Below are 18733 nucleotides of genomic sequence, written 5' to 3'. Positions count from 1 at the left end.
ACCATACCTCCGTAGGCTCCCATAAATAATACGTGCTACTTATACAAAATATATGTGCTACTAAGTTCAGACGTCACGTGATTAAAATACGTCACTAATTACTTCCATTATTACAAAGATTACTTACTTAAAAGACAAAAGTTAAAGTATGAAAAAGATATGAAAAGTATATGATGAAACATTATAGATACGGACATGATAAACTGCAGCTATTATTTACAACTACAAATTAACAAAATTCAATATAAATCAAACGTTATATCATAGTTGGCATCCATATAATATCAAATGCCATACACTACAACGGACATTAATTAGATGTGCTATAGACTGGCACACAATTACAAATTACAATAATATATTACATACATGGTACTAGACTTGCCATATAGATTTATACATAACAATACAATGCAGTAATGGCGTTCCATAATTAACAAAAATGTTTGACATAAGTTTTTGAAACAAAGTACTTTATAAATATCATGTTACAAATTTCAGTACAAATTTTACATCTTATATAAACGAAACATTTTAGATTCCTCTTTCGAAATAATTTACAAAAGTCTGAAAAATTTAATAAATTATCCTAACATACCGAAACTAGCCAAAATCATGTGCCAAAAAGTAAATGTTACAGAATTCTGTAGAATGAACAAAAATTTACCAAATAAAAATCGTAATGCAAAAATCATACAAAAATCTAACAAATAAATTTCTTACCTCGATCGAGCATAAATTTCTAGCAAGAAAATAATTCAGACATAGATTCGTCTATAAAGTCGTAAGGTGGTGTGCGCAAGGCATATCTAGTCCAGTCTATTTAAAGGGTAATGTCCCGCCAAATACTAAATTTCATGGGATTCACGGCTAAGCCGTGGACTCTTACTATTTCTATTTTCACGGGATTCACGATATAGCCGGGGAATCTAACTACTTTGGCGCGAATTTAATTGACAATTTGAGGCCCATTATAGTGGTTTTGGGGATAAAAAACATAAATTACTGAAGTTTATAAAATATCAACTTTCTTATTACTGAACAGGATTTAATGAAATTTACATGGAAATTTAAGTTATGAAATACAGAAAAACATGAGAGGTATTTCATGCATGAAATCTGACATTTACCTCAATAACTCAAAAATTTACAAAAAGATGATGCAATACCTGCATTTACAATACAGATAAAATAAGGCCCGTATGTCAATTTGTGACATAGATAAAGTCCCTAGTGACATGGTTGGATAGATAAAGTCCCTAGTGACATGGTTGGAATGTACGCTTTACTGAGATAGATAAAGTCCCTAGTGACATGGTTGGAATGTACGCTTTACTGAGATAGATAAAGTCCCTAGTGACATGGTTGGAATGTATGCTTTACTAAGATGGATAAAGTCCCTAGTGACATGGTTAGAATGTATGCTATACTAAGATGGATAGTCCCTAGTGACATGGTTGGAATGTATGCTTTACTAAGATAGATAAAGTCCCTAGTGACATGGTTGGAATGTATGCTATACTAAGATAGATAAAGTCCCTAGTGACATGGTTGGAATGTATGCTTTACTAAGATGGATAGTCCCTAGTGAAATGGTTGGAATGTATGCTATTCTAAGATGGATAGTCCCTAGTGACATGGTTGGAATGTATGCTATACCTAGATAGATAAAGTCCCTAGTGACATGGTTGGAATGTATGCTTTACTAAGATGGATAGTCCCTAGTGACATGGTTGGAATGTACGCTATACTAAGATAGATAAAGTCCCTAGTGACATGGTTGGAATGTATGCTTTACTAAGATAGATAAAGTCCCTAGTGACATGGTTAGAATGTATGCTTTACTAAGATAGATAAAGTCCCTACTGACATGGTTAGAAAGTATGCTTTACTAAGATAGATAAAGTCCCTAGTGACGTGGTTGGAATGTATGCTTTACTGAGATAGATAAAGTCCCTAGTGACATGGTTGGAATGTATGCTTTACTAAGATGGATAAAGTCCCTAGTGACATGGTTAGAATGTATGCTATACTAAGATAGATAAAGTCCCTAGTGACATGGTTAGAATGTATGCTTTACTAAGATGGATAGTCCCTAGTGCCATGGTTGGAATGTATGCTTTACTAAGATGGATAGTCCCTAGTGACATGGTTGGAATGTATGCTATACTAAGATAGATAAAGTCCCTAGTGACATGGTTGGAATGTATGCTTTACTAAGATGGATAGTCCCTAGTGACATGGTTGGAATGTATGCTATACTAAGATAGATAAAGTCCCTAGTGACATGGTTGGAATGTATGCTTTACTAAGATAGATAAAGTCCCTAGTGACATGGTTAGAATGTATGCTTTACTAAGATAGATAAAGTCCCTAGTGACATGGTTAGAAAGTATGCTTTACTAAGATAGATAAAGTCCCTAGTGACATGGTTGGAATGTATGCTTTACTAAGATAGATAAAGTCCCTACTGACATGGTTAGAAAGTATGCTTTACCAAGATAGATAAAGTCCGTACTGACATGGTTAGAAAGTATGCTTTACCAAGATAGATAAAGTCCCTAGTGACATGGTTGAAATGTATGCTTTACCAAGATAGATAAAGTCCCTAGTGACATGGTTGGAATGTATGCTTTACTAAGATAGATAAAGTCCCTAGTGACATGGTTGGAATGTATGCTTTACTAAGATAGATAAAGTCCCTAGTGACATGGTTGGAATGTATTCTTTACTAAGATAGACAAAGTCCCTAGTGACATGGTTGGAATGTATGCTTTACTAAGATAGAGATAGATAAAGTCCCTAGTGACATGGTTGGAATGTATTCTTTACTAAGATAGATAAAGTCCCTAGTGACATGGTTGGAATGTATGCTTTAATAAGATAGATAAAGTCCCTAGTGACATGGTTGGAATGTATGCTTTACTAAGATAGATAAAGTCCCTAGTGACATGGTTGGAATGTATGCTTTACTAAGATAGATAAAGTCCCTAGTGACATGGTTGGAATGTATGCTTTACTAAGATAGATAAAGCACCTGGTGACATGGTTAGAATGTATGCTATTCTAAGATAGATAAAGCACCTAGTGACATGGTTGGAATGTATTCTTTACTAAGATAGATAAAGTCCCTAGTGACATGGTTGGAATGTATGCTTTACTAAGATAGATAAAGTCCCTAGTGACATGGTTGGAATGTATGCTATACTAAAATAGATAAAGTCCCTAGTGACATGGTTGGAATGTATGCTTTACTAAGATGGATAGTCCCTAGTGAAATGGTTGGAATGTATGCTATTCTAAGATGGATAGTCCCTAGTGACATGGTTGGAATGTATGCTATACTAAGATAGATAAAGTCCCAAGTGACATGGTTGGAATGTATGCTTTACTAAGATGGATAGTCCCTAGTGACATGGTTGGAATGTACGCTATACTAAGATAGATAAAGTCCCTAGTGACATGGTTGGAATGTACGCTTTACTAAGATAGATAAAGTCCCTAGTGACATGGTTAGAATGTATGCTTTACTAAGATAGATAAAGTCCCTACTGACATGGTTAGAAAGTATGCTATGCTAAGATAGATAAAGCACCTAGTGACATGGTTGGAATGTATTCTTTACTAAGATAGATAAAGTCCCTAGTGACATGGTTGGAATGTATGCTTTACTAAGATAGATGAAGTCACTAGTGACATGGTTGAAATGTATGCTTTACTAAGATAGATGAAGTCCCTAGTGACATGGTTCGAATGTATGCTTTACTAAGATAGATAAAGTCCCTAGTGACATGGTTGGAATGTATGCTTTACTAAGATAGATAAAGTCACTAGTGACATGGTTCGAATGTATGCTTTACTAAGATAGATAAAGTCCCTAGTGACATGGTTGGAATGTATGCTTTACTAAGATAGATAAAGTCCCTAGTGACATGGTTGGAATGTATGCTTTACTAAGATAGATAAAGTCCCTAGTGACATGGTTGGAATGTATGCTTTACTAAGATAGATAAAGTCCCTAGTGACATGGTTGGAATGTATGCTATACTAAGATAGATAAAGTCCCTAGTGACATGGTTGGAATGTATGCTTTACTAAGATAGATAAAGTCACTAGTGACATGGTTGGAATGTATGCTATACTAAGATAGATAAAGTCCCTAGTGACATGGTTGGAATGTATGCTTTACTAAGATAGATAAAGTCCCTAGTGACATGGTTGGAATGTATGCTTTACTAAGATAGATAAAGTCACTAGTGACATGGTTGGAATGTATGCTTTACTAAGATAGATAAAGTCCCTCGTGACATGGTTGGAATGTATGCTTTACTAAGATAGATAAAGTACCTAGTGACATGGTTGGAATGTATTCTTTACTAAGAAAGATAAAGTCCCTAGTGACATGGTTGGAATGTATGCTTTACTAAGATAGATAAAGTCACTAGTGACATGGTTGGAATGTATGCTAAACTAAGATAGATAAAGTCCCTAGTGACATGGTTGGAATGTATGCTTTACTAAGATAGATAAAGTCCCTAGTGACATGGTTGGATAGATAAAGTCCCTAGTGACATGGTTGGAATGTATGCTTTACTAAGAATGATAAAGTCCCTAGTGACATGGTTGGAATGTATGCTTTACTAAGATAGATAAAGTCCCTAGTGACATGGTTGGATAGATAAAGTCCCTAGTGACATGGTTGGAATGTACGCTTTACTGAGATAGATAAAGTCCCTAGTGACATGGTTGGAATGTACGCTTTACTGAGATGGATAAAGTCCCTAGTGACATGGTTAGAATGTATGCTTTACTAAGATAGATAAAGTCCCTAGTGACATGGTTGGAATGTATGCTTTACTAAGATGGATAAAGTCCCTAGTGACATGGTTAGAATGTGTGCTATACTAAGATGGATAGTCCCTAGTGACATGGTTGGAATGTATGCTTTACTAAGATAGATAAAGTCCCTAGTGACATGGTTGGAATGTATGCTTTACTAAGAATGATAAAGTCCCTAGTGACATGGTTGGAATGTATGCTTTACTAAGATAGATAAAGTCCCTAGTGACATGGTTGGATAGATAAAGTCCCTAGTGACATGGTTGGAATGTACGCTTTACTGAGATAGATAAAGTCTCTAGTGACATGGTTGGAATGTATGCTTTACTAAGATGGATAAAGTCCCTAGTGACATGGTTGGAATGTATGCTTTACTAAGATAGATAAAGTCCCTAGTGACATGGTTGGAATGTAGGCTTTACTAAGATAGATAAAGTCCCTAGTGACATGGTTGGAATGTAGGCTTTACTAAGATAGATAAAGTCCCTAGTGACATGGTTGGAATGTATGCTTTACTAAGATAGATAAAGTCCCTAGTGACATGGTTTGAATGTATGCTTTACTAAGATAGATAAAGTCCCTAGTGACATGGTTGGAATGTATGCTTTACTAAGATAGATAAAGTCCCTAGTGACATGGTTGGAATGTATTCTTTACTAAGATAGATAAAGTCCCTAGTGACATGGTTAGAATGTATTCTTTACTAAGATAGATAAAGTCCCTAGTGACATGGTTAGAATGTATTCTTTACTAAGATAGATAAAGTCCCTAGTGACATGGTTGGAATGTATGCTTTACTAAGATAGATAAAGTCACTAGTGACATGGTTGAAATGTATGCTTTACTAAGATAGATAAAGTCCCTAGTGACATGGTTAGAATGTATGCTTTACTAAGATAGATAAAGTCCCTAGTGACATGGTTGGAATGTATGCTATACTAAGATAGATCAAATACCTAGTGACATGGTTGGACTGTCGGCTTTAGTAAAATTGGTATAGTCCCTTGTGACATGGTTAGAATGTTTGTTTGTTTGTTTTGGGTTTTATGCTGTTTTTCAACAGTATTACGTAACGGCGGGCAGTTAACCTAACCTTTGCTCCTTGTTTCTGTACCAGTACAAAACTGGTGTCCACAAGTAACTGCCAACTTCCCTACATGAAACAGAAATAGGGATCAAACTCAGAAAGGTTTTTTATCTGTAGGTGTTAGTAAGATGGTTATAGCCCTTTGTGACGTTGTTGGAATGTAGGCTATAGTAAGATGGGTATAGCCCTTTGTGACGTTGTTGGAATGTAGGCTATAGTAAGATGGGTATAGCCCTTAGTGACTTTGTTGGAATGTAGGTTATAGTAAGATAAGTAAGATAGTTATAGCCCTTAGTGACGTTGTTGGAATGTAGGCTATAGTAAGATTGGTATAGCTCTTAGTGATGTTGTTGGAATGTAGGCTATAGTAAGATGGTTATAGCCCTTAGTGACATTGTTGGAATGTTGGCTATAGTAAATTCGTTATAGCCCTTAGTGACGTTGTTGGAATGTAGGCTATAGTAAAATCGTTATAGCCCTTAGTGACGTTGTTGGAATGTAGGCTATAGTAAGATCGTTATAGCCCTTAGTGACGTTGTTGGAATGTAGGCTATAGTAAGATCGTTATAGCCCTTAGTGACGTTGTTGGAATGTAGGCTATAGTAAGATAGGTATAGCCCTTAGTGACGTTGTTGGAATGTAGGCTAAAGTAAGATAGGTATAGCCCTTAGTGACGTTGTTGGAACGTAGGCTATAGTAAGATAGGTATAGTTCTTAGTGACGTTGCTGAAACGTAGGCTATAGTAAGAAAGGTATAGCCCTTAGTGACGTTGTTGGAATGTAGGCTATAGTAAGATAAGTAAGATAGTTATAGCCCTTAGTGACGTTGTTGGAATGTAGGCTATAGTTAGATAGTTATAGCCCTTAGTGACATTGTTGGAATGTAGGCTATAGTAAGATAGTTATAGCCCTTAGTGACGTTGTTGGAATGTAGGCTATAGTAAGATGGGTATAGCCCTTAGTGACTTCGTTGGAATGTAGGCTATTAGTAAGATAAGTAAGATAGTTATAGCCCACAGTGACGTTGTTGGAATGTAGGCTATAGAAAGATAGTTATAGCCCTTAGTGATGTTGTTGGAATGTAGGCTATAGTGTTATAGCCCTTAGTGACGTTGTTGGAATGTAGGCTATAGTAAGATAGTTATAGCCCTTAGTGACGTTATTGGAATGTAGGCTATAGTAAGATAGTTATAGCCCTTAGTGACGTTGTTGGAATGTAGGCTATTGTAAGATAGTTATAGCCCTTAGTGACGTTGTTGGAATGTAGGCTATAGTAAGATGGGTATAGCCCTTAGTGACGTTGTTGGAATGTAGGCTATAGTAAGATGGGTATAGCCCTTAGTGACATTGTTGGAATGTAGGCTATAGTAAGATAAGTAAGATAGTTATAGCCCACAGTGATGTTGTTGGAATGTAGGCTATAGAAACATAGTTATAGCCCTTAGTGATGTTGTTGGAATGTAGGCTATAGTGTTATAGCCCTAGTGACGTTGTTGGAATGTAGGCTATAGTAAGATAGTTATAGCCCTTAGTGATGTTGTTGGAATGTAGGCTATTGTAAGGTCGTTATAGCCCTTAGTGACGTTGTTGGAATGTAGGCTATAGTAAGATGGGTATAGCCCTTAGTGACGTTGTTGGAATGTAGGCTATAGTAAGATGGGTATAGCCCTTAGTGACGTTGTTGGAATGTAGGCTATAGTAAGATGGGTATAGCCCTTAGTGACGTTGTTGGAATGTAGGCTATAGTAAGATGGGTATAGCCCTTAGTGACGTTGTTGGAATGTAGGCTATTGTAAGATGGGTATAGCCCTTAGTGACGTTGTTGGAATGTAGGCTATAGTACGATAGGTATGGTTCTTAGTGACGTTGCTGGAATGTAGGCTATAGTAAGGTAGGTATAGCCCTTAGTGACGTTGTTGGAATGTAGGCTATAGTAAGATAGGTATAGCCCTTAATGACGTTGTTGAAATGTAGGCTATAGTAAGATAGGTATAGTCCCAACTGACATGGTTAGGTAGATATGTATAGTCCTTAGTGACGTCATTGGAATGTAGGCTATAGTAAGATAGGTATAGTCCTTAGTGATGTCATTGGAATGTAGGCTATAGTAAGATAGGTATAGTTCTTAGTGATGTCATTGGAATGTAGGCTTAAGTAAGATAGGTATAGTTCTTAGTGATGTCATTGGAATGTAGGATTTAGTAAGATAGGTGTAATCCCTAGTACATAGTAAAGTTGTAATTATGTCTCCAACCACACAGTGGTGTGGGAGACATTTTGATTTACTCCAGTCTGTCTGTCACAAAGCTTGACTCTAAGTCGAACATTTCTCATTCCGATCTTCACCAAACTTGAACAAAATGTGTTTGATCATAAGACCTCGGCCAAGTTCGATAACTAGCCACTTTTGAATTATGGCCCTTGAATTACTGATTGGATCCATTCGTCTAGACCATCCAGAAAAACTAGTCATTTTTAGCTCGACTATTCAAAGAATAGTCTAGCTATTCTTCTCACCCTGGCGTCGGCGTCGGCGTCACACCTTGGTTAAGTTTTTGCATGCAAGTACATACAGCTATCATTTAAAGGCATATAGCTTTGAAACTTATTTATTCTTTTTCTAGGTCAATTACCAACCTCACTGGGTCAAGTTCCATAACTCTAACATGTATTTTGAGTAAATTATGCCCCCTTTTGGACTTAGAAAATTTTGGTTAAAGTTTTACATGCAAGTTACTATCTCCAAAACTAATGCAGATATTGAATTGAAACTTCACGTGTCTTCGGGGTTATAAAACTAGTTGATAGCACCAAGTCCCATAACTCTGACCTTCATTTTGGCCAAATTATGCCCCCTTTTGGACTTAAAAAATTTTGTTTAAAGTTTTGCGTGCAAGTACATACAGTTATTACTAAAAGACATATAGATTTTAAACTTATTTTTTCTTTTTCTAGATTAATTACCTACCTCACTGGGTCAGGTCCCATAACTCTGACATGTATTTTGGCCAAATTATGCCCCCTTTTGGACTTAGAAAATCCTGGTTAAAGTTTTACATGCAAGTTACTATCTCCAAAACTAATGCAGATATTAAATTGAAACTTCACATGTGTCTTCGGGGTTATAAAACTAGTTGATAGAATCAAGTCCCATAACTCTGACATGTATTTTGGGCAAATTATGCCCCCTTTTGGACTTAGAAAATCCTGGTTAAAGTTTTGTGTGCAAGTACATACAGCTATTACCAAAAGGCATATAGCTTTGAAACTTCTTTGTTCTTTTTCTAGGTCAGTTACCAACCTCACTGGGTCAAGTTCCATAACTCTTAACATGTATTTTGAGCAAGTTATGCCCCCTTTTGGACTTAGAAAATTCTGGTTAAAGTTTAACGTGCAAGTTACTGTCTCCAAAACTAATGCAGATATGGAATTGAAACTTAACATGTTTCTTCGGGGTTATAAAACTAGTTGATAGCATCAAGTCCCATAACTCTGATATGCATTTGGTCAAATTATGTCCCGTTTCGAACTTAAAACTCTTTTGATATTTAACATTTTGGGTAATAATTTCCTGCTTCTGTGACAATATTTCAAATAGTCGAGCTTGGCTGTCTTACGGACAGCTCTTGTTCATTGGGCAGTTGTGGGAGACATGCGCTTTTCTCAAAAGCATCTCTAGTTATTATACATGTTAGTTTTTATGTTGGCTAACATCTATACTGTGTGTGTTAAAAATAACAGAAATTCTGTTGAAAAACAACAGTTGAACTAAAAAGAAAACTAGAGAACAGACACTTTTTATACGCCCGAAGGGACGTATTATGTTATACCCCGTGTCCGTCTGTTTGTCCGTCCGTTAGCAATTTCATGTTTGCGCTGTAACTCTTGAACTCCTTGAAGGATTTCAAAGAAACTTGACACAAATGTTCACCACACTGAGACGACGTGCAGAGCGCATGTTTTGGATGTTTCGCTATAAGGTCAAGGTCACACTTAGGAGTGAAAGGTCATATATGACTTTGCTGTGTCCCCTCTATAACTCTTGAACTGCTTGAAGGATCTCAAAGAGACTTGGCACAAATGTTCACCACACTGAGATGACGTGCAGAGCGCATGTTTTGGATGACTCGCTTCAAGGTCAAGGTCACATTTAGGGGTCAAAGGTCATATATGACTTTCCTTTGTGTATATTGCTCTGCATTGCTGTGCTCTTGTTTTTATTTGGCAGATTCTTTTTTAGCTCGGCTTTTCGAAGTAAAAGTAAAACTATTGCACTTGCCCCGGTGTCGGTGTCGGCGTTGGCATCGCCGTTGGTTAAAGTTTTTGATAAAGTCAGATATCTCTGTTACTATCAAAGCTATTAACTTGAAACTTAAAATACTTATTTACTATCAAAGTCTACACCAGGAGAAACAATCCCCATAACTCTTGATTTGGATTTTGACAGAATTATGCCCCTTTTTAACTTTGAATTTTTGGTTAAAGTTTTTGATAAAGTCAAATATCTCTGTAATTATCAAAGCTATTGACTTGAGACTTAAAATACTTATTTACCACCAAAGTCTACACCAGGAGAAACAATCCCCGTAACTCTGTTTGGATTTTGACAGAATTATGCCCCTTTTTAACTTAGAATTTTTGGTTAAAGTTTTTGATAAGTCAAATAATCTCTGTTACTATCAAAGCTATTGACTTGAAACTTAAAATACTTATTTACCATCAAAGTCTACACCAGGAGAAACAATCCCAGAACTCTGATTTCAATTTTGAAGAATTATGCCCCTTTTTAAGTTAGATTTTTTTTTTTTTTTTTTTTTTTTTTTTTTTTTGATAAAGTCAAATATCCATGTTACTATTAAAGCTTTTGACTTGAAACTTAAAATAGTTATTAACTATCAAAGTCTACACCAGAAGAAACAATACCCATTACTCTGATTTGAATTTTGAGTTATGTCCCTTTTTAACTTGGAATTTTTATTACTGGCAAAGCTCTAATTCAGAGTCAAGCACTGAGAAAAGTCGAGCGTGCTGTCTTACGGACAGCTCTTGTTGTTCTCTTACAGTATTTTTTTTTAATTACTTCCCTTTTTATACGCCCGTTTGAAAAACGGGACGTATTATGGGAACGCCCCTGGCGGGCGGGGGGGCAGGCGGACGGCGTCCACAGACTTTGTCCGGAGCATATCTTCTACATGCATGAAGGGATTTTGATGAAACTTGGCACAGTTGTTCACTATCATGAGACGGAGTGTCATGCGCAAAAACCAGGTCCCTAGGTCTAAGGTCAAGGTCACACTTAGAGGTCAAAGGTCAAATTCAAGAATGACTTTGTCCGGAGCATATCTTCTTCATGCATGGAGGGATTTTGATGAAAGTTGGCACAATTGTTCATCATCATGAGACGGAGTGTCATGCGCAAGAACCAGGTCCCTAGCTCTAAGGTCAAGGTCACACTTAGAGGTCAAAGGATACAAGAAAGAAAACTTTGTGCGGAGCATATCTTCTTCATGCATAGAGGGATTTTGATATAACTTGGCACAAATGTTCATCACCACGAGGCGGAGTGTCATGCGCAAGAACCAGGTCCCTAGGTCTAAGGTCAAGGTCACACTTAGAGGTCAAAGGATACAAGAATGAAAACCTTGTCCGGAGCATTTCTTCTTCATGCATAGAGGGATTTTGATATAACTTTGCACAAATGTTCACCACCACGAGGCGGAGTGTCATGCGCAAGAACCAGGTCCCTAGGTCAAAGGTCAAGGTCACACTTAGAGGTCAAAGGTCAGATACAAGAATGACTTTGTCCGAAGCATTTCTTCTTCATGCATGGAGGGATTTTGATGTAACTTGGCACAATTATACACCATCATGAGACGAAGTGTCATGGGCAATTCCCTTCTTAAGAATTACTTCCCTTTGTTGTTACTATAAATAGCTTATATTGTAACTTTTTCATTACTAGTCGTAGGGAAAAATCGAGACCACTTTTCTGTAGTACAACATGCATGCTACATCCAGTTATGAGGTGTATTTTGACTAATCTCTACCTGGTAAAGATTTTTTTGTGGACTTACAATTTTTTGGGGGATTTTTTTTTTTTTTAAAAGATTATCTTCCCTTAGTTGTTACTATAAATAACTTATATTGTAACTTTTTTTATAATTGACCGTAGGGAAAAAACAAAACCACTTTTCTGTGGTACAACATGGATGTTACTTTCAAATTTTAGGTGTATTTTAAGGTATCTCTACCTGGTAAGGAGTTTTTTTGTGGACTTAGAAAAACAAATGACTTACAATGATTACTAAACAACCACAAAATTAAAATTCCATTTGCAAATACAGGTGCTAGAGTAAAGAAATTTGCTGTGACGGGCGTATATTGTGACATTCTGGCACTCTTGTTTGTTTCTATAAATAGCTTATTTTGGAACTTTTTTATTATTGGCCATAGGAAAAAAAAAACGAGACCACTTTCCTGCGGTACAACATGGATGGTACATCCAATTTTTAGATATATTTTGACATAACTTGGTAACCTGGTAAGAATTTTTTTTGTGGACTTTGAATTTTTATTTGGAATTTCTTCTTTTTGTTGTTCCTGTCCTTGAGGCTTCAACAGTCAAGTTCTTTAAATTTTGCTCCCATCCTCTGATGTAACCCTTCGGGCGTATATTGCCCCACTTGGCGGCGCTCTTGTTATAAAATTTGAAGCTTTGCTGTGAAGGAAACACTATAGTTCATAACATGCTTCATCCTCTGTGTGCAGTATTTTTGCTTTATTTGTGAATCTGCTCTCTATTTTCATTCTTGCTCATATTTCTGAATGTAAACAGTTTAAAGTTTACTTGTTTTGCTACATATTTTGAAGTTGTCTTGAACAAGAGATGTAGTAATGTTCATTATGCAGTCATACATATTTTGCTCACACTCAACTGGCGGGCCTTGGAGATGTGTTCAATCTGTGAGTAGTTCGAGCCATCTGCAGTGTGTGGGTTTTCTTCAGATTTTGAATCTATAATCTTTGATATCTACATCATATTTTATATGTGTATTGTTGTTTAGAAATATGAAAGAAAATGCATGAACTTATTTCATGTTAAACATTATGCATATATAAAGGTTGCATATTTATAATACACTTTAATAATCTTCTTATCATTAGTCTTGTATTTACATTTCAGCAGACAATGAGAGTGATAGTGGCTATGACCCTTCCCTCTACAGTTCTTTCGGCCAATCAGGATCATTGAGAGTGAAGACACGCCCCGCACTGAAATCTGTCTTCCCAGAAATCAAGATCAGTGATGAACACTGTCAAGGTGAGTTTTTTTTTAACAAATCAGAATTCTTTCAAATGAAGAAGCACCCTCTATAAAATCTGTATACCTTCATAATCCACATTAGTGATGAGACTTTTATAGAGAGTCCTCCCTGTATATAGCTCAGTGGCTAGTGCACTGGTTCACAAGTGGAACATTGTAGATTCCAACCCCACTGGAGACTGGACTCTAGATATAAAATTACCAATAGTCTTTCAGAGTGTAGTGGTGCACATATTTGAGCATTTTGTCTTCAAAATGGGGGTCACAAGGAGTGCTCATAATAAGGCAACTTATCTTCAAAGTGAAGGTCATAAGGGGTCATATTGTGATGTGTTATATTATTGGGCTTATTGTCTTCGAAGCAAAGGTAGAACTGGTCACATTGTAGTGTATGGTCCTTATGTCTTCAGAGTGAAGATTACAAGGGGTCACATTGCAACATGTGGTACATATAATTAAGCATATTGTCTTCAAGTTGAAAGTTACAAGGTGTCACATTATGGTTTGTGATACACTTTACTGGGCATATTTGTCTTCAAAGTGAAAGTTACAGGAGTCACATTATGGCGTGTGGTACACATAATTATGTCTCCCCCAGGAGACATATTGTTTTTGCCCTGTCCGTCCATCCGTCCGTACGTCACACTTCATTTCCAAGCAATAACTGGAGAACCATTTGACCTAGAACCTTCAAACTTCATAGGGTTGTAGGGCTGCTGGAGTAGACGACCCCTATTGTTTTTGGGGTCACTCCGTCAAAGGTCAAGGTCACAGGGGCCTGAACATGGAAAACCATTTCCGATCAATAACTAGAGAACCACTTGACCCAGAATGTTGAAACTTCATAGGATGATTGGTCATGAAGAGTAGATAACCCCTATTGATTTTGGGGTCACTCCGTCAAAGGTCAAGGTCACAGGGGCCTGAACATGGAAAACCATTTCCGATCAATAACTAGAGAACCACTTGACCCAGAATGTTGAAACTTCATAGGATGATTGTACATGCAAAGTAGATGACCCGTATCGATTTTGGGGTCACTCCATTAAAGGTCAAGGTCACAGGGGCCTGAACATTGAAAATCATTTCCAGTCAATAACTTCAGAACCTCTTGACCCAGAATGTTGAAACTTAATAGGATGATTGGTCATGCAGAGTAGATGACCCCTAACGATTTTAGGGTCACTCTGTGAAAGGTCAAGGTCACAGGGGCCCGAACATTGAAAACCATTTTCGGTCAGTAACTTGAGAACCACTTGACCCAGAATGATGAAACTTCATAGGATGATTGGTCATGCAGAGTAGATGACCCCTAACAATTTTAGGGTCACTCTGTTAAAGGTCAAGGCCACAGGGGCCTGAACATGGAAAACCATTTCCAATCAATTACTTGAGAACCTCTCGACCCAGAATGTTGAAACTTCATAGGATGATTGTTCATGCAGAGTAAATGACCCCTATTGTTTTTGGGGTCACTCCGTTAAAGGTCAAGGTCACAGGGGCCTGAACATTGATAACCAGTTCCGATCAATAACTTTAGAACCACTTGACCCAGAATGTTGAAACTTCATAGGATGATTGAACATGCAGAGTAGATGACCCCTATTGATTTTGGGGTCAGTCTATTAAAGGTCAAGGTCACAGTGGCCTGTTCATGTAAAATCATTTTTTGGAAATAACTTGAGAACCACTTGACCTACAATGTTGAAACTTAATAGGATGATTGGACATGCAGAGTAGATGACCCCTAATTATTTTGAGGTCACTTGATCAAAGGTCACAGGAGCCTGAACAGTGACAGGAGCCTGAACAGTGACTTGAGAACCACTAGGCCAAGAGTGTTGAAATTTAGCGGGATGACTGGACATGCCAAGTAGATGATCCCTATTGCAGCCAACCATCAGTGTCTCTTTGACTTTCGCTCTCGACCCCTATTGACTTCTTGCCTATAGGACTTTGCATTGGGGGAGACATGCGCTTTTTTACAAAAGCATTTTCTAGTTGCGTTAGAGGAATGGCATTTATTAGATGTCAGAATCGTACCACTAAGCAGAATGAGTATTTTACATTTTACATTGAACTATAGTTGAGAAATGCCTGAGGTTTCTGATAAAATCTACAGTAACTTGTTATAGGATGTTGATAGAGAGTACCAAACTAATGGCAGAAACTCTCCTCTGTGTAGTAGGAAATTTCTGTGTAGTAGGAACTCTCCTATGTGTAGTAGTAGGAAATAGCAGGACTCTACTCTGTGTAGTAGGAACTCTCCTCTGTGTAGCAGCAACTCTCCTCTGAAAGAACTCTCCTCTCCTCTGTATAGCAGGAACTCTCCTGTGTGTAGCAGGAACTCTCTTCTGAAGGAAGTCTCCTCTCCTCTGTGTAGCAGGAACTCTCCTCTGTGTAGCAGGAACTCTCCTCTGTGTAGTAGGAACTCTCCTGTGTATAGCAGGAACTCCCCTGTGTGTAGTAGGAACTCTCCTGTGTATAGCAGGAACTCCCCTGTGTGTAGTAGGAACTCTCCTCTGTGTAGCAGGAACTCTCCTGTGTGTAGCAGGAACTCTCCTTTGTGTAGCAGGAACTCTCCTGTGTGTAGCAGGAACTCTCCTCTGAAGAAAGTCTCCTTTCCTCTGTGTAGCAGGAACTCTCCTGTGTGTAGCAGGAACTCTCCTGTGTGTAGTAGGAACTCTCCTCTGTGTAGCAGGAACTCCTCCCCTGTGTGTAGTAGGAACTTTCCTGTGTATAGCAGGAACTCCCCTGTGTGTAGTAGGAACTCTCCTCTGTGTAGCAGGAACTCTCCTGTGTGTAGCAGGAACTCTTCTGAAGGACGTCTCCTCTCCTGTGTGTAGCAGGAACTCTCCTTTGTGTAGCAGGAACTCTTCTGTGTGTAGCAGGAACTCTCCTCTGAAGAAAGTCTCCTTTCCTCATTGTAGCAGGAACTCTCCTGTGTGTAGCAGGAACTCTCCTGTGTGTAGTAGGAACTCTCCTGTGTGTAGCAGGAACTCTCCTGTGTGTAGTAGGAACTCTCCTCTGTGTAGCAGGAACTCCCCTGTGTGTAGTAGGAACTCTCCTCTGTGTAGTAGGAACTCTCCTCTGTGTAGCAGGAACTCTCCTCTGTGTAGTAGGAACTCTCCTCTGTGTAGCAGGAACTCTCCTTTGTGTAGCAGGAACTCTCGTGTGTAATAGGAACTCTCCTCTGCGGAGTAGAAACCACTAGGAACTAGTAGGAACTCTCCTCTGCGGAGTAGGAACTAGTAGGAACTCTCCTGTGCGGAGTAGGAACCAGTAGGAACTAGTAGGAACTCTCCTGTGCGGAGTAGGAACCAGTAGGAACTAGTAGGAACTCTCCTCTGTGGAGTAGGAACCGGTAGGAACTCTCCGGTGTATTGTAGGAACTCTCCTCTGTGAAGTAGGAACTTTCCTCTGTGTGATAGGAACTCTCCACTATGTAGTTGTATAGTAGGAACTGTGTTCCAGATGCCTGTTACTTTTAAATACATGTCTTTTTGTCTCCATGTTCATTACTTTAGAAGTTCCAGCAGTTTTGAACTATGTTTCTAAGGGAGAAAACTCTTACATCCATATTGTCACAGAATAACAAAAGATAACTCTTCATAGCCTATCCCATCAGGTTAGTGATAAAACATGGTTATGGATCAGCCCATTGTTGGTCTCTAGGACAGTTTCAATGTATGAATTGAATTTTGACCAGTGTTGACAGTTTATGTAGGAGTGGTGAAAAGTCCCGCTGGTATCTTATTAAAGGAGAAAAAGGAAACGTCCCTGTTGAAGATTACCTGTGTAATAGATATTGAGTGGCCTCATGTTGGCTCTATTTTCACCCATTAAGGACAATTTGGTGACAATTATGTAAATTTAGCATTGTCATTCCAACCAAGGGGAAATATGTTAATATCTTATTTTTTTATCCAAATAAAAAATCAGCTTACTTTATATAGCTTGAAATATAAATTGTATGTAAATATAATATATAGTTGTAAATCATGGAATAGGCAAAATATATAATAGATAAATGAAAATGACTCTACATGTTGTTGAAAATAAACATTAAATCAATGTGACACATCTCCATAGTATTCATCAGTGTTGAGGTCATAGCAACAGCTTTACAGAACACATCTCGAGGGCTGAGCGCGAAACTATTGTATCTTGTTCTTTATTTATATACAGTTACAATAGTTTCGCGCTCAGCCCACGATCTATGAATTAATTCAGATTTAATAGATTAAGTGCATATTTTCAGCAACACAAAGAGTCAATTCATTTGATCATACCATACCATACCTTTGCCCAACATCATCTACAGTTTATATCCAACATAAATGAAACTTGGTATTCATCATCAAGTGGACATGCACATATTTTCAGGATATTCATGTCCGATTACTTTGTTTTTGAGCAAGTTCCATTTTTAGCTCATCTGATTTTTTAAAAAAAAAAATGACGAGTTATTGTCATCACTTGATCGGCGTCAACGTTGGCATTGGCGTTGCCTGGTTATTAAGTTTTATGTATAGGTCAGCTTTTCTCCTAAACTATCAAAGCTATTGCTTTAAAACTTGTAACACTTGTTCACCATGAGAAGCTGACTTTGTACAAAAAGAAACATAACTCCATCCTGCTTTTTGCAAGAACTATGGCCCCTTTTGAACTTCTCCGTTAAGTCTTGTGTTTAGGTCAGTTTTTCTCCTAAAGTATCAAAGCTATTGCTTTAAAACTTGCAACACTTGTTTACTATCAAAAGCTGACTCTGTACAGCAAGAAACATAACTCCATCCTGCTTTTTGCAGGAATTACGGCCCCTTTTGGACTTAGAAAGTATCAGATTTCTTGGTTAAGTTTTATGTTTAGGTCAACTTTTCTCCTTAACAATCAAAGCCATTGCTTTAAAACTTATTCACTATTAAAAGCTGACTCTGCACAGCAAGTACCGTAACTCTACATTGCTTTTTGCAAGAATTATGGCCCCTTTTGGACTAAAGACAATATTTCTATTATACAGAGACAAAAAAAATCAGATGAGTGTCTGCACCCGCAAGGTGGTGCTCTTCTTAGACTTTATGGTAAATTCAAATATGGAAAAAACATGCACATTTTCATGAAAACACAGCAATTTTGATGTTGCATCAAGATATTAGTTGGCATCATGGGTGCAGAGAAAGCGTGCTATCACATTTGATCAGCTATTTTATATTTAAGTTGTTGCAGGTTCAAAAAGATATAACAGAACCTTGTTGCACTTTATTTACATGCCCTGAATTTATTGTCAGGTATGGCAGAATAACTCACTGCGAGTCTACACACTCCTAAGTTAAGTGTCAACATAATGTATTTGGGGCCATACATGCCCCATGAAATGCATCTACTTGTTACATAAAAGACATATAACAATAGATATTTACAATAGCAGGACCACAACTTAATGTATAGAACACTCCAAAATAGGTTATAGGCTGCATGTAAGA

The 18733-nt window shown here is 37.6% G+C and overlaps 1 protein-coding gene across 9 annotated transcripts in view; it reads left to right on the top strand.

Moving 5' to 3' along the window:
* The window catches only part of LOC123538683 (titin homolog), a 130349-nt gene that overhangs the window by 44304 nt on the left and 67312 nt on the right, over positions 1-18733 (top strand). For 8 of the 9 annotated variants that reach the window (XM_053530194.1, XM_053530190.1, XM_053530197.1 and 5 more), the window contains one exon: positions 13110-13247. In XM_053530194.1, coding sequence (XP_053386169.1) covers positions 13110-13247 — 138 coding nt within the window. The remainder of the gene's footprint in view (positions 1-13109; positions 13248-18733) is intronic. The other variant, XM_053530193.1, reaches the window with a different exon arrangement.

The sequence above is a fragment of the Mercenaria mercenaria genome, chromosome 18, assembly GCF_021730395.1.
Source record: "Mercenaria mercenaria strain notata chromosome 18, MADL_Memer_1, whole genome shotgun sequence".
NCBI lineage: Eukaryota > Metazoa > Mollusca > Bivalvia > Venerida > Veneridae > Mercenaria > Mercenaria mercenaria.
The sequence above is the reverse complement of the archived record's forward strand: the minus strand, read 5'-3'. Positions and strand labels throughout refer to the sequence as shown.